Source organism: Struthio camelus, chromosome 1, assembly GCF_040807025.1.
Source record: "Struthio camelus isolate bStrCam1 chromosome 1, bStrCam1.hap1, whole genome shotgun sequence".
Lineage (NCBI taxonomy): Eukaryota > Metazoa > Chordata > Aves > Struthioniformes > Struthionidae > Struthio > Struthio camelus.
This window is the reverse complement of record NC_090942.1, coordinates 154,503,924-154,522,555: the sequence shown is the minus strand read 5'-3', so window position 1 is coordinate 154,522,555 and position 18,632 is coordinate 154,503,924. Positions and strand designations below refer to the sequence as shown.

General features: G+C 39.0%; 1 protein-coding gene across 1 annotated transcript in view; it reads left to right on the top strand.

The window, feature by feature from the left end:
• The window catches only part of UXS1 (UDP-glucuronate decarboxylase 1), a 71,529-nt gene that overhangs the window by 24,303 nt on the left and 28,594 nt on the right, over positions 1–18,632 (top strand). Inside the window, exon 6 of the mRNA XM_068925484.1 lies at positions 2,607–2,787. Coding sequence (XP_068781585.1) covers positions 2,607–2,787 — 181 coding nt within the window. The remainder of the gene's footprint in view (positions 1–2,606; positions 2,788–18,632) is intronic.

Sequence of the window (18,632 nt, the reverse complement as noted above, 5' to 3'; positions counted from 1 at the left end):
GCACTTTCATCCAAAAGAGCTCAAGTCTATTGAACTCCATCCTACGGAGCATGGTTGCTCTCTTTTTCTGAAGTGACTAGGCAACACTTTCTTATGCAAGGTTATGTTAATATTGTGGATAATAATGTTGACATAGGATCAATCTGTTGTGTGTTTTCTCTGATTTGAATATAGTAAACCAATGAAAGCATAAAATGAAAAATTAATGTAATTTCCATATGGGACACTAGATGTCTCTAATCTGACTGCAGATAGCATAAATGAACAAGTCTGGCAAATGCAAAAATTTTTAAATGCCTCGGATAGAGGAAATTGTTCTGTAATATTTATGGCTTTCAGTAGCTGCTGAAGTTACCAAGCGCTTTGGCTCTATTACATAATTCAATGTTTTGTATTAATGACGTCTTTTAAAAGAATATCTGTTTTAAGACCTAGGGGTGGCGCTCCCATTTCGATATGGAAATAGTTTGTGTAAGGTATATGATTTTGGAGATTATTATGTTGCTGCAATTTGCAGAAAGTTGTATTTAGAAGTAAAGTGTGTTAACCTTACTTTTATGAGTGATTGCAAGAAGTTTATATAGAAAGCTTCAGTGATAATTCTTTCTCCTTTTTTAATGAAGCCTTGAGTAATGATTTAAAAAAAATAACTTACACAATTGTTTACTTTTCCAGGGGAAAATCAGCTCCTTTTCCAAGTAGTTCTTTGTCTAATATCTATGGAAGTGATATATTAATGAAGCTAACATAGATTTTTATCATAAAAAATACCTACCAGTAAAGCGATTGGCAACTTTTTTCCAAACAAAATTGTTTTGTGCCTTTTTTTTTTTTCCTTACCTATAACATAGAAAAATGCTTCAAGCACTGTTTCCAAAATGGCAATGGGGATCAAGACCCCTTCAGCATGTTTTACTGCACCAAAGACTTTTTGGGAACTTCCAGTTTGTCTTCTGTGGAATCCTGGAAAAAGAAATAGAAGTAGAGAATTTTACTGGCCCTCAGCTGAAGGAGTAGAATGAGATAATCTACTGGTAACTTTTGTCCTGGTCACTGTGAAAAGACAAGACCTTTGGAATGTTTAACAAGGCTGCAGCTCGCTTTCAAGTTGGGATGAACTTCCGGCAATAGCTTTTATGCGCAGTTTATTTTTCCCTATGTAAGTGGTCGTACCTGGCAAAGGACTGCTCTCCCTCACTTAGTACCCTTCTTGCTCGTTCTAAGCATTCTGTCAGGTACCTTGCTGTTCTTCCCCCCTGCCTGTTACAGGAGGGTAGGAGCCCTGAGACTATTACTTTCTTTTGAAGAGGACTTCCTCTAAATGCTCTTTCCTCTTCAGGTTCGTCAAGGAACCGAATCACGTATTGAATGTGCTACAATAAAGTGCAGGCAAACTCCCCAAAATGTTAAATAGACCAAATAAATGATTTGACTTTGACTAGGTCGAAGTGAAAGGATTTCAGCTGTCTGCATCGTTCTACACGCAGCATTTTGTTGTAGCGCCCGATCCATTTGTTAGATTCACTTTTGACAATTTCAGCAAGTCCTTTCGTTGTTTGGTTAGTTCTGATTGAAGAACAGAGATAAGAGCTGAATCACTTTTTCAAAATTTAGGTTTGATCATGCAGTAATGTAATAGTTGATGCCACACTGGGCCTTTACAAGTTCATTCATTCTTTGAGAGTGGTTATCTATGAATTCTTTTTATGTACTTGAAAACAGCGTATGAAGTGCAAAGATGCGTCTGTTAGGATGTGTCACACAACTTGCAGTTCCGCTACTATGTTGAATGTTCCAGTGCTGAGTTCAGTGATGTTTCTTTTTTTACTCTTAAAACTGAGTTACAGAAAGGGAAGAAATAAAGAATTTACTCCCTCTGTTACATCTGTGGTGGAACAAGAGTACGAGTCTTCAAATATTTAATTTCTGCTTATTTCTTAATAATAAAACATTATAAAGCTTTAAGACAGGCAGATGTTGGGTGTTGGAGCTAATGGTGTCAGAGGCTGAAATGTAGGGTTATGGATACAATAAAACAGAAAAAATGGTCTTAGCAAATATTTAAATGGGAGGTCTTCAAAGACTCGCTTTCATCTAAGAATACCCCTCCTTCCTTCTCTGAAGGATGAAAGAATTCATATTTCTTACTTAGAACACTAACGATGTTTTCCATTAAGACCAGATTTGACATCTCTGATGTCATACACCTTATACAAAAATAACCGGGCATTTTATTGTTGTCTTTCTGAGGAACAGGAATGGAAGATGATCCTTTTTGAGTCTTTTTGTGCTTTGCAGGGCTATAAAAGGGCACAATCCAATTTGAAAGAAAAAAGAAAATAATCTATTTTTAAAAAGATCTTATTGATCTGAATAATTAGCTGAAGTTCTAGGCTGACAGTGATGAAACGTGTCAACCATCTCTCTTGAAATTTTAAATTCCCTAAATATTGGGCAAGAAATTTAAACATGGAGATGGAGTTTTTTCCCCTGGGGTAAGCAACGATCTGTAAGCTACTGTTCTTCTGTCTTCATGTTTGTGGACTTTGTTTGGTGTTTCTGTAAAAAGGAAAAAAAAAAAATTTATACCAACTGTCCTAACGCAGATAACTGGAGGAGCAGGGTTTGTGGGTTCTCATCTTACTGACAAACTAATGATGGATGGCCATGAGGTTACAGTTGTGGACAACTTCTTTACGGGCAGGAAAAGAAATGTGGAGCACTGGATTGGTCATGAGAACTTCGAACTGATAAATCATGACGTCGTTGAGCCCCTGTACATTGAAGGTGAGTCGTGTATGCTTGGTATCTGCACTTTGTTATGCTTTACCCTCTAAGTCTGTTTGTTTGTAAAGAAATGGAATTTATGTACAGACATGTGGATTGATCCATGCACTGTCTGTATGCTGTGTTTATTATTAGCCTGACTTCTGTGTCCACCATGAGGTGAGACGTTCTGAGGGCTTTTGTCTTTGAAACAATTATTTCTGTGTGGTTAGTCAGATGGGAGGAAGGAAATCTTAAAAGCGTTGTAGTGTGATAATGATTTTGTGAGAACACAGAGGTGAAGATAGGTTATCTGTCTCTCCCCATCCAATATCTCACGCTGCTGTGTGCACACTCACTCACTCTGTGGCCTAGATATAGTGGACTAAGAATCTTAACTCGTAGTTGCCGTTGTGCTAGCCTGCATATATTCTGCAACTGTGTATAGTCCTCTCATACAGCTTATTTTTCTCTCAGCTGACGAGCTCACTTTTCTTACTGACTTATTTTTCTTCTATGGAAAACAATGATCCTAATTTAGGTATAGGCATTCTACAGCAGCCTGTAGAATAGGAAAACAACAGTACTGAATTCCCCCAGTTTTCAGAAAAAGAAAGATAAACCATCCTGATTGGAAAAAGTAGAAATAACTCGATGTGTAATCTACCCTAAACCTCAGAATATTATGCTGACTTGCAAGACAGCATTAATAAAGAAATATTTACAAGATATATATGTATTTATAGACTTCTGAAATAAATCAGCATGTGGTGGAGCAATGAAAATGTTATTCCAGTTACACTGGAGGTGGTTTTGCCTCATTCCTTTAAAACTTTGTAGCAATGTAGTTGTTTCATTTTTAAGAGGAAAAATAAATCTCAGGCCTTTTTTTCTTATTCTTGCTGTATTCTAATGGATGGAATTTTACAGAGGCAAAAATCTCTAGCAATTGTATCTCTTGTAACATTGCTTATGATGAATCTTGACAGTATCACTGAAAGAGTTCTGCAAACATACGCTCCTCCTCTGTTCAGACAATGCATTGGTTCAGTAACTGTCTGTTCCTTTACTTCAAACTTCTGCTTCCCCTGACGGTATAATGGGACTAGGATCAGAGTAATTTGCTCTGTTCACTGCAGGTGCTGGTAGCTTATACCTCAGCCAGTTCTGTCTGTGAGCTTTCCTAATCTTTCCCCTGCGATACCCTCTCTCTAACTGATCGTACTTGGGACCTCTTCAGAGAATTACCAGTTTTGCTGATGCTGTTGTCCAACTACTGGCAGTAATGAATAGGAATTCAGAGATGCTTATGTTAACTCTCCCATGCTCTGTGTAATTAAGACACCACTTCCCCATTTCATGCTGATTATAAATTTCAGTGTGTTATTCAGTGGGCAATTTACTGAATCTCTTCTCATCCTACATCAATGTAAATTAAAGATAGCATGGTAAATACTAAAATAAAATTAACTTTCATATCCTGATGTAGGAGCGTGATAAAATTTTGTTTTCATTTAAAACGGAGGTAAGTTCATAGTCCAACATAGAAAGAGGCTAGAAGGATGGGCTTAAAGAAAAAAGATGAAACAATGAACGATGGTTATTGTAACAGATTCACAAGTTGTATTTTTTCCCCCTTTTGGCATATGGATTGTTATGTCTTTTCCTAGTCCCAGTTAGAGCTAAGTTTTAGAATCTTTTTGCTTGTAAATAGGACTTTGAATAACTGGGGTTATAAGACAACCTCGTTTCTTAACTTCTTTTTATCTGAAGAATTCCTATTTTATTGCTGTCATGTTTGAATAAGGTCATATCAGAATGTTTAACACTTCAATTTAGGAGAGGGTAATCAGTGGCTTATTTAGAAAGAAACCTTGTTTCTAATCTAGACAGAAGAATATACGCGCTTCTGACACTGAAAGTGGATTTAGTCTCGAGATGCATATTTTTCATTAAATCTCGTGATGCATTTTTTTAGTTTCACAGTGATGGCTTTGCACAGGCTGCCTTATTTAAATCTTTCTTTGCTTTATGATATGAAGTGCCAAACTGCATTCTTAGAACTTGATCTGATTGGCCAGACACAGTAGTAGATCCACCTAAACACACTCATTTTGTTTCTTGGTCCTATGATAATTGTAGTGCTGAGGGACTTCCTCCAGTGGGATTTCCTTTGCTTTAGCATTTGGGGAAGATGGTGTCAGTAGAAACTCAAAAGAACACATAGCTTTCACTGAGGCTTTTTTCAAGAAGAAAAAGAAGGTCACTGATTTGTTTAATTGAATGAAAGTAGCTTTTAGGAATCCTGGAAGGTAGCAAATAGTCAAAAAATGTTGTCAGAAAAGAAAATTTACACAACTTCTCATAATGTTTGTATAAACGTTGTTTTATTGTGCTTGAGCTCTGTGTTCTTAAAGTACCTGCAATTTTTAAAGATTTCAGCCTAACCCTCATGTTGAGGTTTAGTAAACTAATAAATGAGGTTTCTTGTTCCAAAAAGACAATTTTTTTCCCAAGTGGTGGTATATAAAGAAAAGCATCTCTGAAGAGTCTTTTCTGAATTATCTAGCAAAAAAGTATAGAGCATCCACCTTTGTGTGCTTATTTTCTGCCTTTCATTCTTTACCTTCTTTAAGATCAGAAACTCCAAAAGATGTTTACTTGAGAGAGCTGCTGCTAATGGCCCTGTAAACTCTAGCCTACAGACCCACAGATACTACTCAGAGAACAAATGGATATAAATGCCTGCACCAGTGTCACTGTGATCTGCCTGCCCCGTGGTAATAGAATTGCATTAAAAACCACCAAATGAAAGTAGGAAAGAAAAATGCACTTCATTAGTTTGTGTATTCACTGAGAACTAGTGCTGTCTTTGTTTATATCCAAATTGTTAGTTATGACCACATGAAAGAGTTGACTGTGTGCCTGTGGGGATTTGTTTTGTTTTTAGTTTGGTTTAATTTATTATTGTTAGCAATTTCACTCTGCAGCCAAGTCTGTACTGCTGTGCTAAAATGTTATTATACTTACATATTAAACTTTGACAAACAAAGAAAAAAAAAAAACCACTGGCAGATTTCAAGGTGAAGCCATAAGATGGCAGTCATACCACAAAGCAGACTGTTAAAAGCAATTAATACTTCTAGGTCTTAGGCCTGAGGGCTGCTTATCAACTACTATTAGGTACCCGTACCTTTTTGTCCACAATAGCTACAGCAGTTGAATAATGCTGCCAGAAAACTTTGGGCAGGTATGCATAGCCCATAACCTTCCACTGCTGCCTTTTCTTCCTGCTTCTTCCACGACCTTTAGAAGCCTTATAATCTTTTATAAGGTGATATATGCACATCCCGTTTGCCTTTTGCTGTGTCTTGGATCTGAAAGAAGTATCCTCCTCAGCTGGACAGTGGGATAGACATAGAATAGGGAAAATGTGACTTTGAATGTAAACTTCAGAAGTTAACTTTTTATGATAAATGTTGTGACCACAGAGAAAACCAATGCAAAGAAACTATTGAAATGGATGATGTGAAATCATTAGACCTTGTAGTGCTTTTAGAGTAGTAAACCTTTCTCAGAGACTTAAAAGGACTCTGTAAACATAAGCACTACATTGCAATTTTTTGAGAGTGAATAGTGTTACAATAATAATAGAGTAGCTGAAATGAATCAGCAGTCCTTTAACATTTGGGAAGCATTTCCTTCCTGTTTGGAATCAAGGAATACTATTCAGAAATTACCTGCTGCACTCCTTTGACCTTGTAGATCTTACAACTATCTCAGATATTACAGACAAATGTAGTGGTTTGGGTTTTTTGGTTGTTTTTTATCACTCTCGTCATGAATCTGAAACAGAAACAGGCCTGAAGAAGCTACAGGAGTTCCAGTGCTTTATCAACAATGACTCAACTTAATTGATTTCATTCCGCGGATCAGAAATGCACAGTATATTTTAAATGCTTCATCATTACATTGAGCGAGTGATAAAGCTCAGGAAGACTCTCTTCCTAAGAAAAGATGTTCATGGTAGTCCTCAAGAGTTATATTCTTAGTCACAAGTTTCATTTAGAGAATTCTTTTCTTCCTCTGCGTATATCACGCTAGCCGCTTTGTGCTCCTCTTGTTCAAAAACAGTTGCAGAGTAGAAATTTTGTTGATGGCCTCCAACACTTTGGTTTAACATGGAGCTTTCAATAAAATATCAGTAGGACATTGCTAAAATTACGGTGTGTGTCAGCTGAATAGGCTATTTCTTTTTGCTGAGGGTAGTGAAGAGTAATTCCATTCTGACATCCAAAGACAGACTCTTTAAAAAACACATGTAAATGCACTGCCTACATTACATAATATAAATCAAATGAGAAGAACAGTGCTCATATGTGGGAGGTTAGGAGGAACTACTTTATCACTCGTTTCCTGAGACGAGTCGTAAGAATTGATATGAAGATCAGTTACATGAAGCTGGTCTGTTCTGTTCTTTATTTCTTGATTCCAGCAGTCCAGCTTCTGGCAAGACAGTTCTTAAATGTCAGCTTTATTTTCAGTAGCTGTTGTGAATATGAAGGTGGTTAGGGTTTTATAGTGGGCTCTTGCAACTTTTCACTGAAAAGGTTTCCAAATGATGGGATAAGAATACATTCTACAGGCTGAGAAGTGTTAAAGGTGAGCGCATGGCATGCATAGTGGTAAGGAGATTGGCTTTTAGAGTTTTTGGAATGTGTGAAGTTATTGTTAACATGCACACACGTGTACAAAGTATTATTTACAGAACTTGAATAGATCATTGGCTTGACTTGGACTAGCAGTGCTTTTATTCTTAAGGGCTTTGCTGGCTTGTGGGTCTATGTTGACTGTTTTCAAATGCAGCTTTTCACTTGTTATGTGAGTGTTGCTTTTCAGCATGTTGCTTTTTTGGACAGTTGTTTGTGTAGAATTTTGAGATCTTAATCTCTGTTTAACTGATCCGGAATTTCACAAGCTATTTTTCTAAAAAGATCATTGCTGCTTTTGAGTACCTCTGTTCCTGATCTTCATCCTCTTCATCTTCATTCTCTATGCCAAATATTTACCTCATTCAGCTTGATAGCTTGTAATTTGTGCAGTTAGGGTATGGTCACGGCAAGGGAGAAGGTAGCATGTGCCACTCGATTTTGTTTGTCCAGCGCCAAGTTCAGTAGTGCCCAGGTCTGTGGTGAGTCTCTCTTAAACCCCCAGGAAAAAACATGACACACCTTTAAAAGGTTCCAGTTTGCCGTAAGTTATAGGTAGAATAGATAAGGGAGTGAATGATTCTGGGATGTCACAGAGCAGTGTTTAGTAAAATGTTATTGTCTTGGCTTAAGGAAGGCTGTTCTTCCACCGGAAGAGGGGCCATAGCCTGTTTTTTTTTGAAGGGGAGAGGGGGGAAGATTTTTGGGAGGCAGTGTTGAACTTAGCCATAAAGCAAGCTGATTTTCTTGTTGTTTGTTTTTGTTTTTAATCTTCAGGCATGTGCAGAGTGTTTATGGTCAGTACAAAGAAAACAGTGGTAAAGAGGGAGGACGAATGACAGCCTGCCACAGCCAGTACTTAACACTCTGCAGTAAAAATATAATGTTGGAACAGATTTAATATCCTGGGATAAGATGAGAGCGCCATTGAATCATTTTCTGCTTCATGCTTGTACAATAAGTACATGGCTCTAACCAGCTCTGTCAGGTTTGTTTTTAACATTCAGAAAAAAATACAATAGAAGTTGATCATGAATTGGTATTTCAAGTCATATTTCCATAAATAGTTCAGTGCAGTGGAAACAACCAGTTTCATTGTGTCAGCTTCTCTGGTCTGACCAACGGTAAGGGAACCGGTATAGCTGGTCTTTACAAGAAACCCCCATCTATGTAAGCTGCCACAAGTTGCTTGTATGCTCCTGATCAAAGCTTTTTTGCTTAACACTTACTGGCTAGCAGGTGATGGATGTAGATGCTTACTGGACTTAGTGACCTCCTTAGTCCGTTGTGGTCCCATAACGCATATTGCAGTTCAGATTTGAAAGTGAAGGTCATTCCTAGCTTTATCATAGGAAAGATGTTAGATTCTATCCTTCATGTTCACTTTGGAAGCATGCAGCACCAACACACTGATACATCTGAAAAATAAAGATAGATGATGCCAAGGAGGGCAGTTTTATTGCAACGTGTTGCAAATGTGAGTGGTTATGTTGATCATACTCCTTTAGCATTAAGGAAAACTCAAGACAGAACAGGATTTAGGTATTACAGATTCTGTATCTACTAAATAATATTTTTTAAGCTTTTTCACATTAAAAAATTCACACAACTGAAATTCAGTTTAGTTGTTGATCTCTAAAGATTATGGTATGTTACTAAAACTTTGTTGATGCTGATTATAGATTTATTTATTTGAAGACAGAATTGCAAATTAACACAGATGAGTGGGGAGTGATACACTTCACTCACAGGAGAGAAGCAGCAATATGCTTTATTGAGGCAAGGTAGTGACTGAAGAGAAGTTCAATCCTAAATAAGACAGTGATTTAACAAGGGTCAGTGGCAAGGTTCACTCAGTTATTTACTGCATGGAGGACAGGGTCAGATGAAAGTGTCAAGGAGACCCTCCCATTGAGTCATGAGGTTCAGAGTGGACCCCCTTGCTTTCCAGACTCCTCCTCAGAGGAGTCTGGGTGCAGCTGGATCCAGTGTTAGTTGCGGACTTGGTCAGCAGCTTATGTCAAAAGGATTACGTGTACAATCAATCGGAGACATAACCTAGCAAAGTTTGCAAAGTTTTAGCATGCTATTAGTCACTTACCGAGGCTCTATTGCGGGAAAGGAATCTCTTGACCTTGATGAGTAACCTTGAGAGGTGTCCCCCACTCAATGGGTGATTCTGCTGCGCAGCCCACTTTCATGCAGGAGAGCTCAGCAGGCTCTGGGCTGCCTCCTATTTATGGGGTAAGATGGTTGACTTGTAGCCATATTTGCATACCAGCTGTATTTGGGTGGGTGTATGCTTAATTAGTCCCTGGCTGTGTGCTGTTTACAGAGAGGTTGGGGGGGGGGGGGGACAGGAAGGGGGCAAAAGAGCACACTGTCACACTCCACCCCCTGACTGTAGTTGATCCATCTTATCCTTCACAGAGCAGTGGTACAGTCACCTCTTGCCTCTGTACCATAATTTATTGATAATTGATGTGTTTACAGGTCCATGGCAAGTAAACAGTTTTAGCATAAAGTATTACTATTATGTACTAACTTTTGTGTTTTGGGTGGTTGAATACAGATTATTTGTTGCATCATGTACTAGAGCCTTATATACAATATGATTAGAAGTGGTAGACATAGTAGAGTTAGTAAAATCACAACTGGATGAAGCATGAGATGAAAAATTTCTGTTGCTGTCAGTGATCATCCAAAAAGAGTTTCCCAGTAGTAATGTTCTCCATCTTTTTTTCACTCTTTCCAGAACATGTTATATCTGTTCTGTATCATGATGAACAGTAGTGATTAGGGTTCTTTGTCTATTGTTTCACATACGTTTCAGCAGTTAATGCAGGTCATCATGTTGTAGCAGCTTTTTCACCAACGTAAGATTCGTTCCGATGGGGGTAGGCAATAAATCTCGTTTTAATGTATAATTAGATTGTAACAATTGATGAGCTGTAACAGGATCTGAATAATTAAAGCTGCCTCCCATAATTTCAGTAGTTACAAACAAATATTTGAGTGATTGCTTGTATTCACAGTAATGTTATCTACAAATACAAAATCACAAAGGGTTCTCATGCAAACACATTTTCCCCCAAGATACACAAGGGGTTTCATCAGGTTATATTTCAAAATGACAAACATTTTATTCAATCTCAAGACAAATGTCTTGGACTTTGCTGGTATTACTCTCATAAATAAATCCTTGTTGTTCCTGTACAATGCATGCGTTAAGATCAGCAGTTTGCCATCTCTTTCCATTTCATTGGGCCCACGATCTGTGCTCTAACAGAGTATATTTCCATTGTGATTTAATCTCAGTGCAGTGATTGGATATGTGATATATATACCAAAGCGTTGCGTATTGTTAAGACAGAAACTGCAGCCTTATTGTGGATGGGGTCATAAGTAAAATTTACTAAATACCAGCAAGATTGGAATTCCTTTTCAAATTTAGTTACATTATCCGTGATTACCTTTTGAATTTCAGTGGGTAAGGTGCCTTCTTTGCCTTGTCTTATAATTGCTGCTATCATAGATTGCATCCACAGTTGAGCTTGGATGCAACTAAGAGCCAGAGAAGCATTATCTTGGGCTACACCAAGTGCATCCACAATTCACTGGTGGTCTCTTTCATTAATTCTTTCCCACTGAGGCAATATATCAGGTAAGAGCCATTGGCTAGTTCCCAATGCTAATAGAACATCCATTGCAGTCTCCTCTGATTTGTGCAAATCAATTGTTGTGCTTAGTTTATTTATGAGCACTTTGGCATCTATACTGTTTAAGACTCCCAGTCCTGTTACTGTTGATACCAGTCACGTCCCTCCTTGTTGGTTTTGGAGAGGTGAGGGTTCACTCAGGCAACCGTGCTGACCATCCTGCATAGGGTATACTTAGGAATGGTGGACAAGCTGGTTTGATTGTAGAGATAGTAATTTGCATCAATAGTTCTACTCATTTAAGAGACCATGATGGATTAAATAACACTCATTGGCCTGCATATTTGATCACATACTGCCTAAGGTCAGAATTCTGTGGGGATAGGGTTTTCCTATCTTTTATAACAGCAGAGACATGGATGTGCATACCACCAGTGAGTGCAGTACAACTGAACCTCCATTCACATTGTCTTTAAAAAAAAAAAAAAAAAAGTTAGCAGCTGTTCGATGGATGTTATGTTAAAGAGAAATGAAAAGAAACAAATACAATCTTACCTCTTTTTGTAAAGATTATTTTGATGACTAAGTAAGGATATAATCCCGTTAGGGTTTGGGGGTTGTATTTCACATATTATACTTACATTCCCTTCTGTCAGATTTAGGTTAGGATTTAGAAATTCTGACTCTGTAAAATTATAGCTCTTGCTAGCAATTGTTATTGTAATATATTTAGGCCTGAACACAGTGTCCTTATTTGAACTCCTCAGTACAACTAGGGGAATAATCACAATAGGTACAGATGTAGTCATCAACAAAATCTTCAACAGCAGCAGCAGAATAACACATCCTTTCATCTTATTGGGTGCTGCAAAACAAAAGGGTAGAATAGACCCATCTTGGTGGGGTTGTCCAGACAGGTTACCCTGTTAAGAAGGAGGCAAAATTCATTGTGCACTAATTCTGTGTTTTGCACCACTATCAGTAGCTTCCTAAGCAAGTGGGCCACGAAGTTTAGAGTCATAGGCACAGTACCAATAGATGGTAAGTTCACCATGACATGTTGTCCTGGCTGTAATGTTATTGGATATCTTCCTTTTCCAGAAGGTGGAGCACCAAGCCCAGCTCTTGCAAAGGATGCCAAAACTACTGCTCTTAATTCTCCTACTTGTGCGTTGCCTTCAGCTTCTTCTCTTACTTGTTTGCCAGTGGTAATATCTAATGCAGCAGCCTTATATTACTATTTACCTTTTTTTTTTTTTTTTTTTTTTTTTTGCTGAGGCATCAGTGAACCAAATACTTTGTTGTTGTTGTACCCTCAGTGAGGGGCAGTACATTCAGAATTGGTGAAGGTTTAAAAGGTTATTGTAGCACTAAGGGGTCTGTATCTATGGGCATCTGTAATTTGGAAACCTTAGCATGTCCTTCAGTTAATTGCATGTTTTCGACAAGTCCTGTTAGGTAGGCCTACCATTTTCTGATAGTGGGTTTTTGTGCAACTCCTTCTGAGGGAACAGTCCCCTTTACAATTGCTTCTAGCAAATTAAACGGTCCTCTAGATGCACAGGTTGTCCTTAGTGTATTTCTCAGCTTGTTGAACTGCCCCGACTAAAGGTAAAGTCCTTTTTCCCATTCAGAATATTGTTGTTCTATTTCCTCAAATGCAGTAGAGCTAAATAATAAAGGTCTTTTTGCTCCATCAGGGCCAGTTTGGAACAGGTTACAATAAGTAGCATGCTCAGCCAAACCCCGTTCAGCTCTGATAGGGTTATACTGGTCCCAATGACTGGTATGTCTTTAATTCTTCAGTTTTGACCACCTCTTTTGTGTTCTAATTTCCACTCCCAGGCTTTATCTTTCCTTAAGGATGAATATAGTGGACAAGCAGTAATAGAAAAGCCAGGTACATGCTTCTTCCAGTAGCCTAAAGTTCCCATTAACTGTTTTAACTCCTTCCTTGACTGGGGCATTTGCAGCTCCTCAATTTTTCTTAGTGTCTGGAGGAATCACTGCTCTATCCACCAAGTACCTAAAAATCTTACTACTTTACTTGGTTCCTGACATTTTTCAAGTGGAACCTCAACTTCTGCTTTATTTAGTGCTTGCCATGCTGCTGCTGCTGCCGCCTCCACCTTCTCAGGGGAAGTTCCTCTGGTCAGAATATCATCTATATATTGGTAGTTTCACATCTTGAGGGAGTGAGACTGTCTGTAATTACAAAGTTCAGCACATGCAGCATGAGCAATCATGCGTGAACATTTATACCCGCATGGGAGTTTGTTAAAGGTGTATTGCATTCCTTCCCAAGTGAAAGCAAACTTATCTTTATCCTTCTCCTTCAACTGGACCATGAAGATGCGTCTTTCACATCTGGCATTGCCATTCATGGATGTGCAGCTGCTTGTGATGTAGCTGTTAAGTTTGCGTTATTTGGTAGCAGCTGTTAGTGGGGCTGTATTAGCATTCATGCGCTGATAATCATAAAACACAACCTCCTATCTGGTTTCCAAATTGGCCAGACAGGTGAATTATATGGGGAGTGGGTTTTGGAGATAATTTATTATTTCTGCAAATCAGCTATGACTTCAGAAATTCCATTTTATGCCACAGCAGGAATTGGATATTGCAGTACACTAGTAATTTTTGAATCAGGGAACACAGGGCCTGCGCAGAGTACACACACTGTGACCTCCCTATTTCTACCAGGGTTGGGATCAGTGTTTGAGCCAAAAGACCATACACTGCCATTCATCAGGTGCCAAGTTCATTCATTTAAAACATTGAAACCTAAAATATTTTCATGATTATCTTTAATTGCAAAGCGAGTAGTCAACATGAACTTCTCATTCAGGAGTCATAAATTGACCTTGGCAGTTTAGCACATAATACTTGCTCTATTCACACTGGTAACTTTAATTTTTTGCCATCTGGATTGCACACCCAGCATCTCAGCACCTTATTGTGCTAATATTGAAATTTGTATTCCCACATCTATTAAAAACTTCCTAAATTGTCCTTGAGGACAAATTGGAATCAAAATATATGGGCCATCATCACTTATCCACTGATAAGCCTCCACTTGATGGACAGGCAGACCCAATTGCTTTCCAGGCATTGCTCCTTTTTTTGGCTTCGTGCCCTGCAATTCCTCCCTAAGAGGGAGAAAAGGGTTGTCTGCCTCTCTGGGAGCTGGCACCAGAGGAGTCGAAATACACTCCCTCCCTTCACCATTGTCTCATTTCTGGAATGCTTCAGTCAGACTCAAGATAATGCCAGTATGACCTTGAATCATGGCTCTGGGAATGTCTAGGGCTAATGCTTTCCTCCATATAGTTCATCTTCTGTTCTTGAGATTGTTTGCAGGTTTTTAGATTTTTTCCCTTTGATTAAGTTTCTGTTCCCTGTTTCACCGGTCTCACCTTATAATCTCCTCCCTGGGGCTTCAGGTTTTTCAGCTGGTGCATCATCCCAGCACACTTCACAGCTGTAGTTAATGCTGTGCATTAATTCACCCATGTAGGGAGTTGCCTGAGAGAGTTATTACCTCATCTTTCATTATATTCTGTGTCTCTTTTGATCTCATCCTGTTTTGCAACTAGATAGGGTTTAAGAGTTGCCCGGGCTCCTCTAATCAGTGATTTTAACATTGCAAGATCTACTGTAGCAGATAGTTGGACATTATGGGGTCCTCGTTCATGCGTGGTTTGTATGTAAGCAGCTTTTGTGACAGCTGTAGAGAGCTCACTTAGAGATTTAATGGGGATTATGGAGGGTTCACCTCGCTACGTGGTGTCTATTCTACCAGCCCAATAAGCTACTCGACTGGTGATGGAATGGGGTGTATCTTCTGGGATGAGTCCTAAATTTAAGGAAACTCCCAGACCCCAATAGCTATTTGCTTCATCCTCACTCAGCATTATTCAGTTGCTGCCACTTAGGCATACTCACCACAATTATTCATTTTGTTTTACCTATTTTTCCACTATATCTCTCTTGCAAATTGTAATAGATCCAGGAGATAGTTTGCATAGTATATCACAGAGTGCAACCCTGAGGTGCCTGGATTCTTACCGTTTTAAAATGTGTCTAGCTTCATGTTCAGGGGGATTTAAGGGGAACAAAGGATCATCATCTTCTGCCTTACTATTATCAGGATCAGCCCAGATGTCTCCATCCCAGTCTTCAGGGGATACTATTAGATTCCTAATCTGTACAATGTCAGGGGGGCAGGGAGCGTGCATAAGTGTCATCTCAACTTTTTCTCCCAACTTTTGTCTTTTCTCCTTTTCCTCCTGCAACTGTTTCTGCAGTTGTTCAATTTTCAAAGACAGGAACAACTCAGTTGCCTTCGTACCTTCTATTTCTTTCTTTAGGTCCTGCTCCTTTCTATTTCTACTCTCCTTTTCTTGATATGCAGCTTCTAAACAGGTACCCAGTATCTTGCAAATAAATCCTTTTCCATTCTTTGTGTGGCCCCTAGTTACTTTTAGGCATTCTTCAAGAGCTTCCCAATTATGCCAATTGTCACAAGCCCTTTCTTCTGAGAAGCTGGGACTCAGGTTCACTCCATGCCTCCATAAATAATTGGTGATACTACTTGCCATCCTGTAGACTATGTCAAGTTGACAGAGATGAGTGGGGAGTGATACACTTCACTCACAGGAGAGAAGCAGCAATATGCTTTATTGAGGCAAGGTAGTGACTGAAGAGAAGTTCAATCCTAAATAAGACAGTGATTTAACAAGGGTCAGTGGCAAGGTTCACTCAGTTATTTACTGCATGGAGGACAGGGTCAGATGAAAGTGTCAAGGAGACCCTCCCATTGAGTCATGAGGTTCAGAGTGGACCCCCTTGCTTTCCAGACTCCTCCTCAGAGGAGTCTGGGTGCAGCTGGATCCAGTGTTAGTTGCAGACTTGGTCAGCAGCTTATGTCAAAAGGATTACGTGTACAATCAATCGGAGACATAACCTAGCAAAGTTTGCAAAGTTTTAGCATGCTATTAGTCACTTACCGAGGCTCTTTTGCGGGAAAGGAATCTCTTGACCTTGATGAGTAACCTTGAGAGGTGTCCCCCACTCAATGGGTGATTCTGCTGCGCAGCCCACTTTCATGCAGGAGAGCTCAGCAGGCTCTGGGCTGCCTCCTATTTATGGGGTAAGATGGTTGACTTGTAGCCATATTTGCATACCAGCTGTATTTGGGTGGTAAGCATGTACCAGCATGCTTAATTAGTCCCTGGCTGTGTGCTGTTTTGGGGGGGGGAGGGGGGGAAGGGTGGGGGAAAGAGAACAAGAGCACACCATCACACAAATAACAGATAACTAAAAGGTTAGAGATTTTGTTGCATCTCATCACATGATATTGTCATTTTCACTGTGTAATCAGTGGCTTGGATATTATTATCTCTGGTTCTTGAAATTGATGTATGCGTTTGCTTTTTTCAGCATAAACTGTAAGTGGCAAAATTTGCAGGTTTTTTTGTTTGGTTGGGATTTTTTTTGAGAAATAATCACTTATGAATGGCAAGTGACTTATGTTTTCCCACAGTAGGTGTTATACAAATTCTCCATTCTAATATGTTTAAAAAAAAAAAAAAAAGAAACCTAAATCAACACAAATATGAACACAGAAACTTAAGCTATGTCTCCATTTGACTAAGGATTTGGTTAGAATAAGTACAGTTTCTGTGCACAAGATAAATATATGCTTTGTTGCAGTCCTGTTCAGCTGACACACTTGTAACTAAGTCATTTCTATTTGCAGTGTCTAGCCCTACTTGAAATAAGTCTGTGTATGTAGAAGTTTTAAACTTGCCTTTAGTTTTTTGATGCCAAAAAGTAACTTGCCTTTAAGCTTTTGGTGCCAAGCTAGCTAGAACCTAGTAAACATTTTCTCAGATTTAAAACTTTCCTGGATAACATTTCTTTATTTTATGACCAATCTAGCTTCCTCTGCTTGGTAAGCTGCTTCTTGTCATGTTCACAGTGCTTTCTAGCCCCCCGTATGAGTAAGTAGTAAAAGTCTGCAAGTTTATGTATTTTGTTCTTCTGTTATGGTCCCTATTTATATACTTACGGCTTTGCACGTCCCTGTGCACAGTCAATTTTCAATTTACACTATGGTTTAATTGCAAAGCCAGTTCAAGGGTTCTTAACAGGCGCAATTAAATGTTGTGGAATCTCTTTTCTTCACATCTTTTTTCTTCACTTTGTTAAAAGGGAAGAGGTGTGGAGACCAACTGCAGGATGCATTTGCTTCTATCCTGCTGCAGATGCTCCTCTCAGACACCCCAAACTGTGAAAAGCAATAGCTAGGCTAGCTTTCCGCAGTTCTGTCTTGCGTAGAGTTTAAGCTGCCTGCTGGCTTAAATAGCTTCCTATTTTGTCTGTGCCAAAGTTTAGGAGGTTGTCAGCCAAGCTAGGTTTATGGCTTTTTTTGTCTGGGACGTCTGGCTTACCTGATGAAATTATGAGGAAAAAGTACAGAGAGTTTGCTCGACTCTTCTGTGCTATGTGTTTTTCAGACCTTGCAGTTAAAAAGAGAAAGTTGAACTAGAAGTAATTGTACTTATCTCAAGATCCTGAACTTGATAGCGTTATTGAGTGACCAATAGGTAGAAGCTTATCTTTTCACCCTCTTGAGAAGTCCAGCACTCTTTAAATGTTTTGGAAAACAAGCAATGTTTTGAGCTGGTCTAAAGCTAGATACTCTAAAGATCCCTTTCTGGGCAAGAGGGAAAGCTCTTGGAGCTGGCTGGCTCCCTGTTGATCTAGAAGATGGCCGTGTGCCACTTGGCAAATGCCACCTCTTCCTTGCATCTGCTAGTTCTGCTTTTGCTGAACCCTTTTCATAGGAGAGAGGTCTATTTTTGCCATTTTGTATTTAGGGAAGGAAGCATGTTGAGGCAGGTTGTAGAGATGTCCACATTGTGGGCAAGTAAAGCCCTTTTTTTTTTTTTTCTTTTGTTTTTCCTTCCATGTTCTGTGTCTTTCTTCCACTAAAGCAATTGAGAGCTGAGAAACAAAGAGGAAGAAGGACCAGAGGAAGGAGAGTGGTTTGGTTTTTTTTTTTTTTTTTTGTGCTATATGTTACGCTTACCTTGGCACGAAAAGTGAGATTTGAAAATGATAAGAAATCTTTGGGATATTGTTTTGGGTTTACATTTGTTTCTAGCTAGTAATTATGTGTCCATTTGGATAATTACAGGCTTAACTGTATCTTCATGCAGAGAAAAAAAAAAAAAGGTCGCTTTTGGTCCCATTCCTCTGAATTGCCATATGCCGTTACAGGAACTGTTCCTTCAGGAGCTGCTGTGCGTCAGAAAATTACAGCGGCTCTTGAGAAAGGGGTGAGGGGAGGCAAAGAAGCGTTCGCTTCTCCTTTGACACATTAGGGTCAGGCAGTAAGTTATCTGACAGATGTGAACACTTTTGAAGTGATAGTTTCTCTCTGCAAAAACTCCACTGAAGCCCATCAAAAAGCAGTTTTAGAAATGGGTGA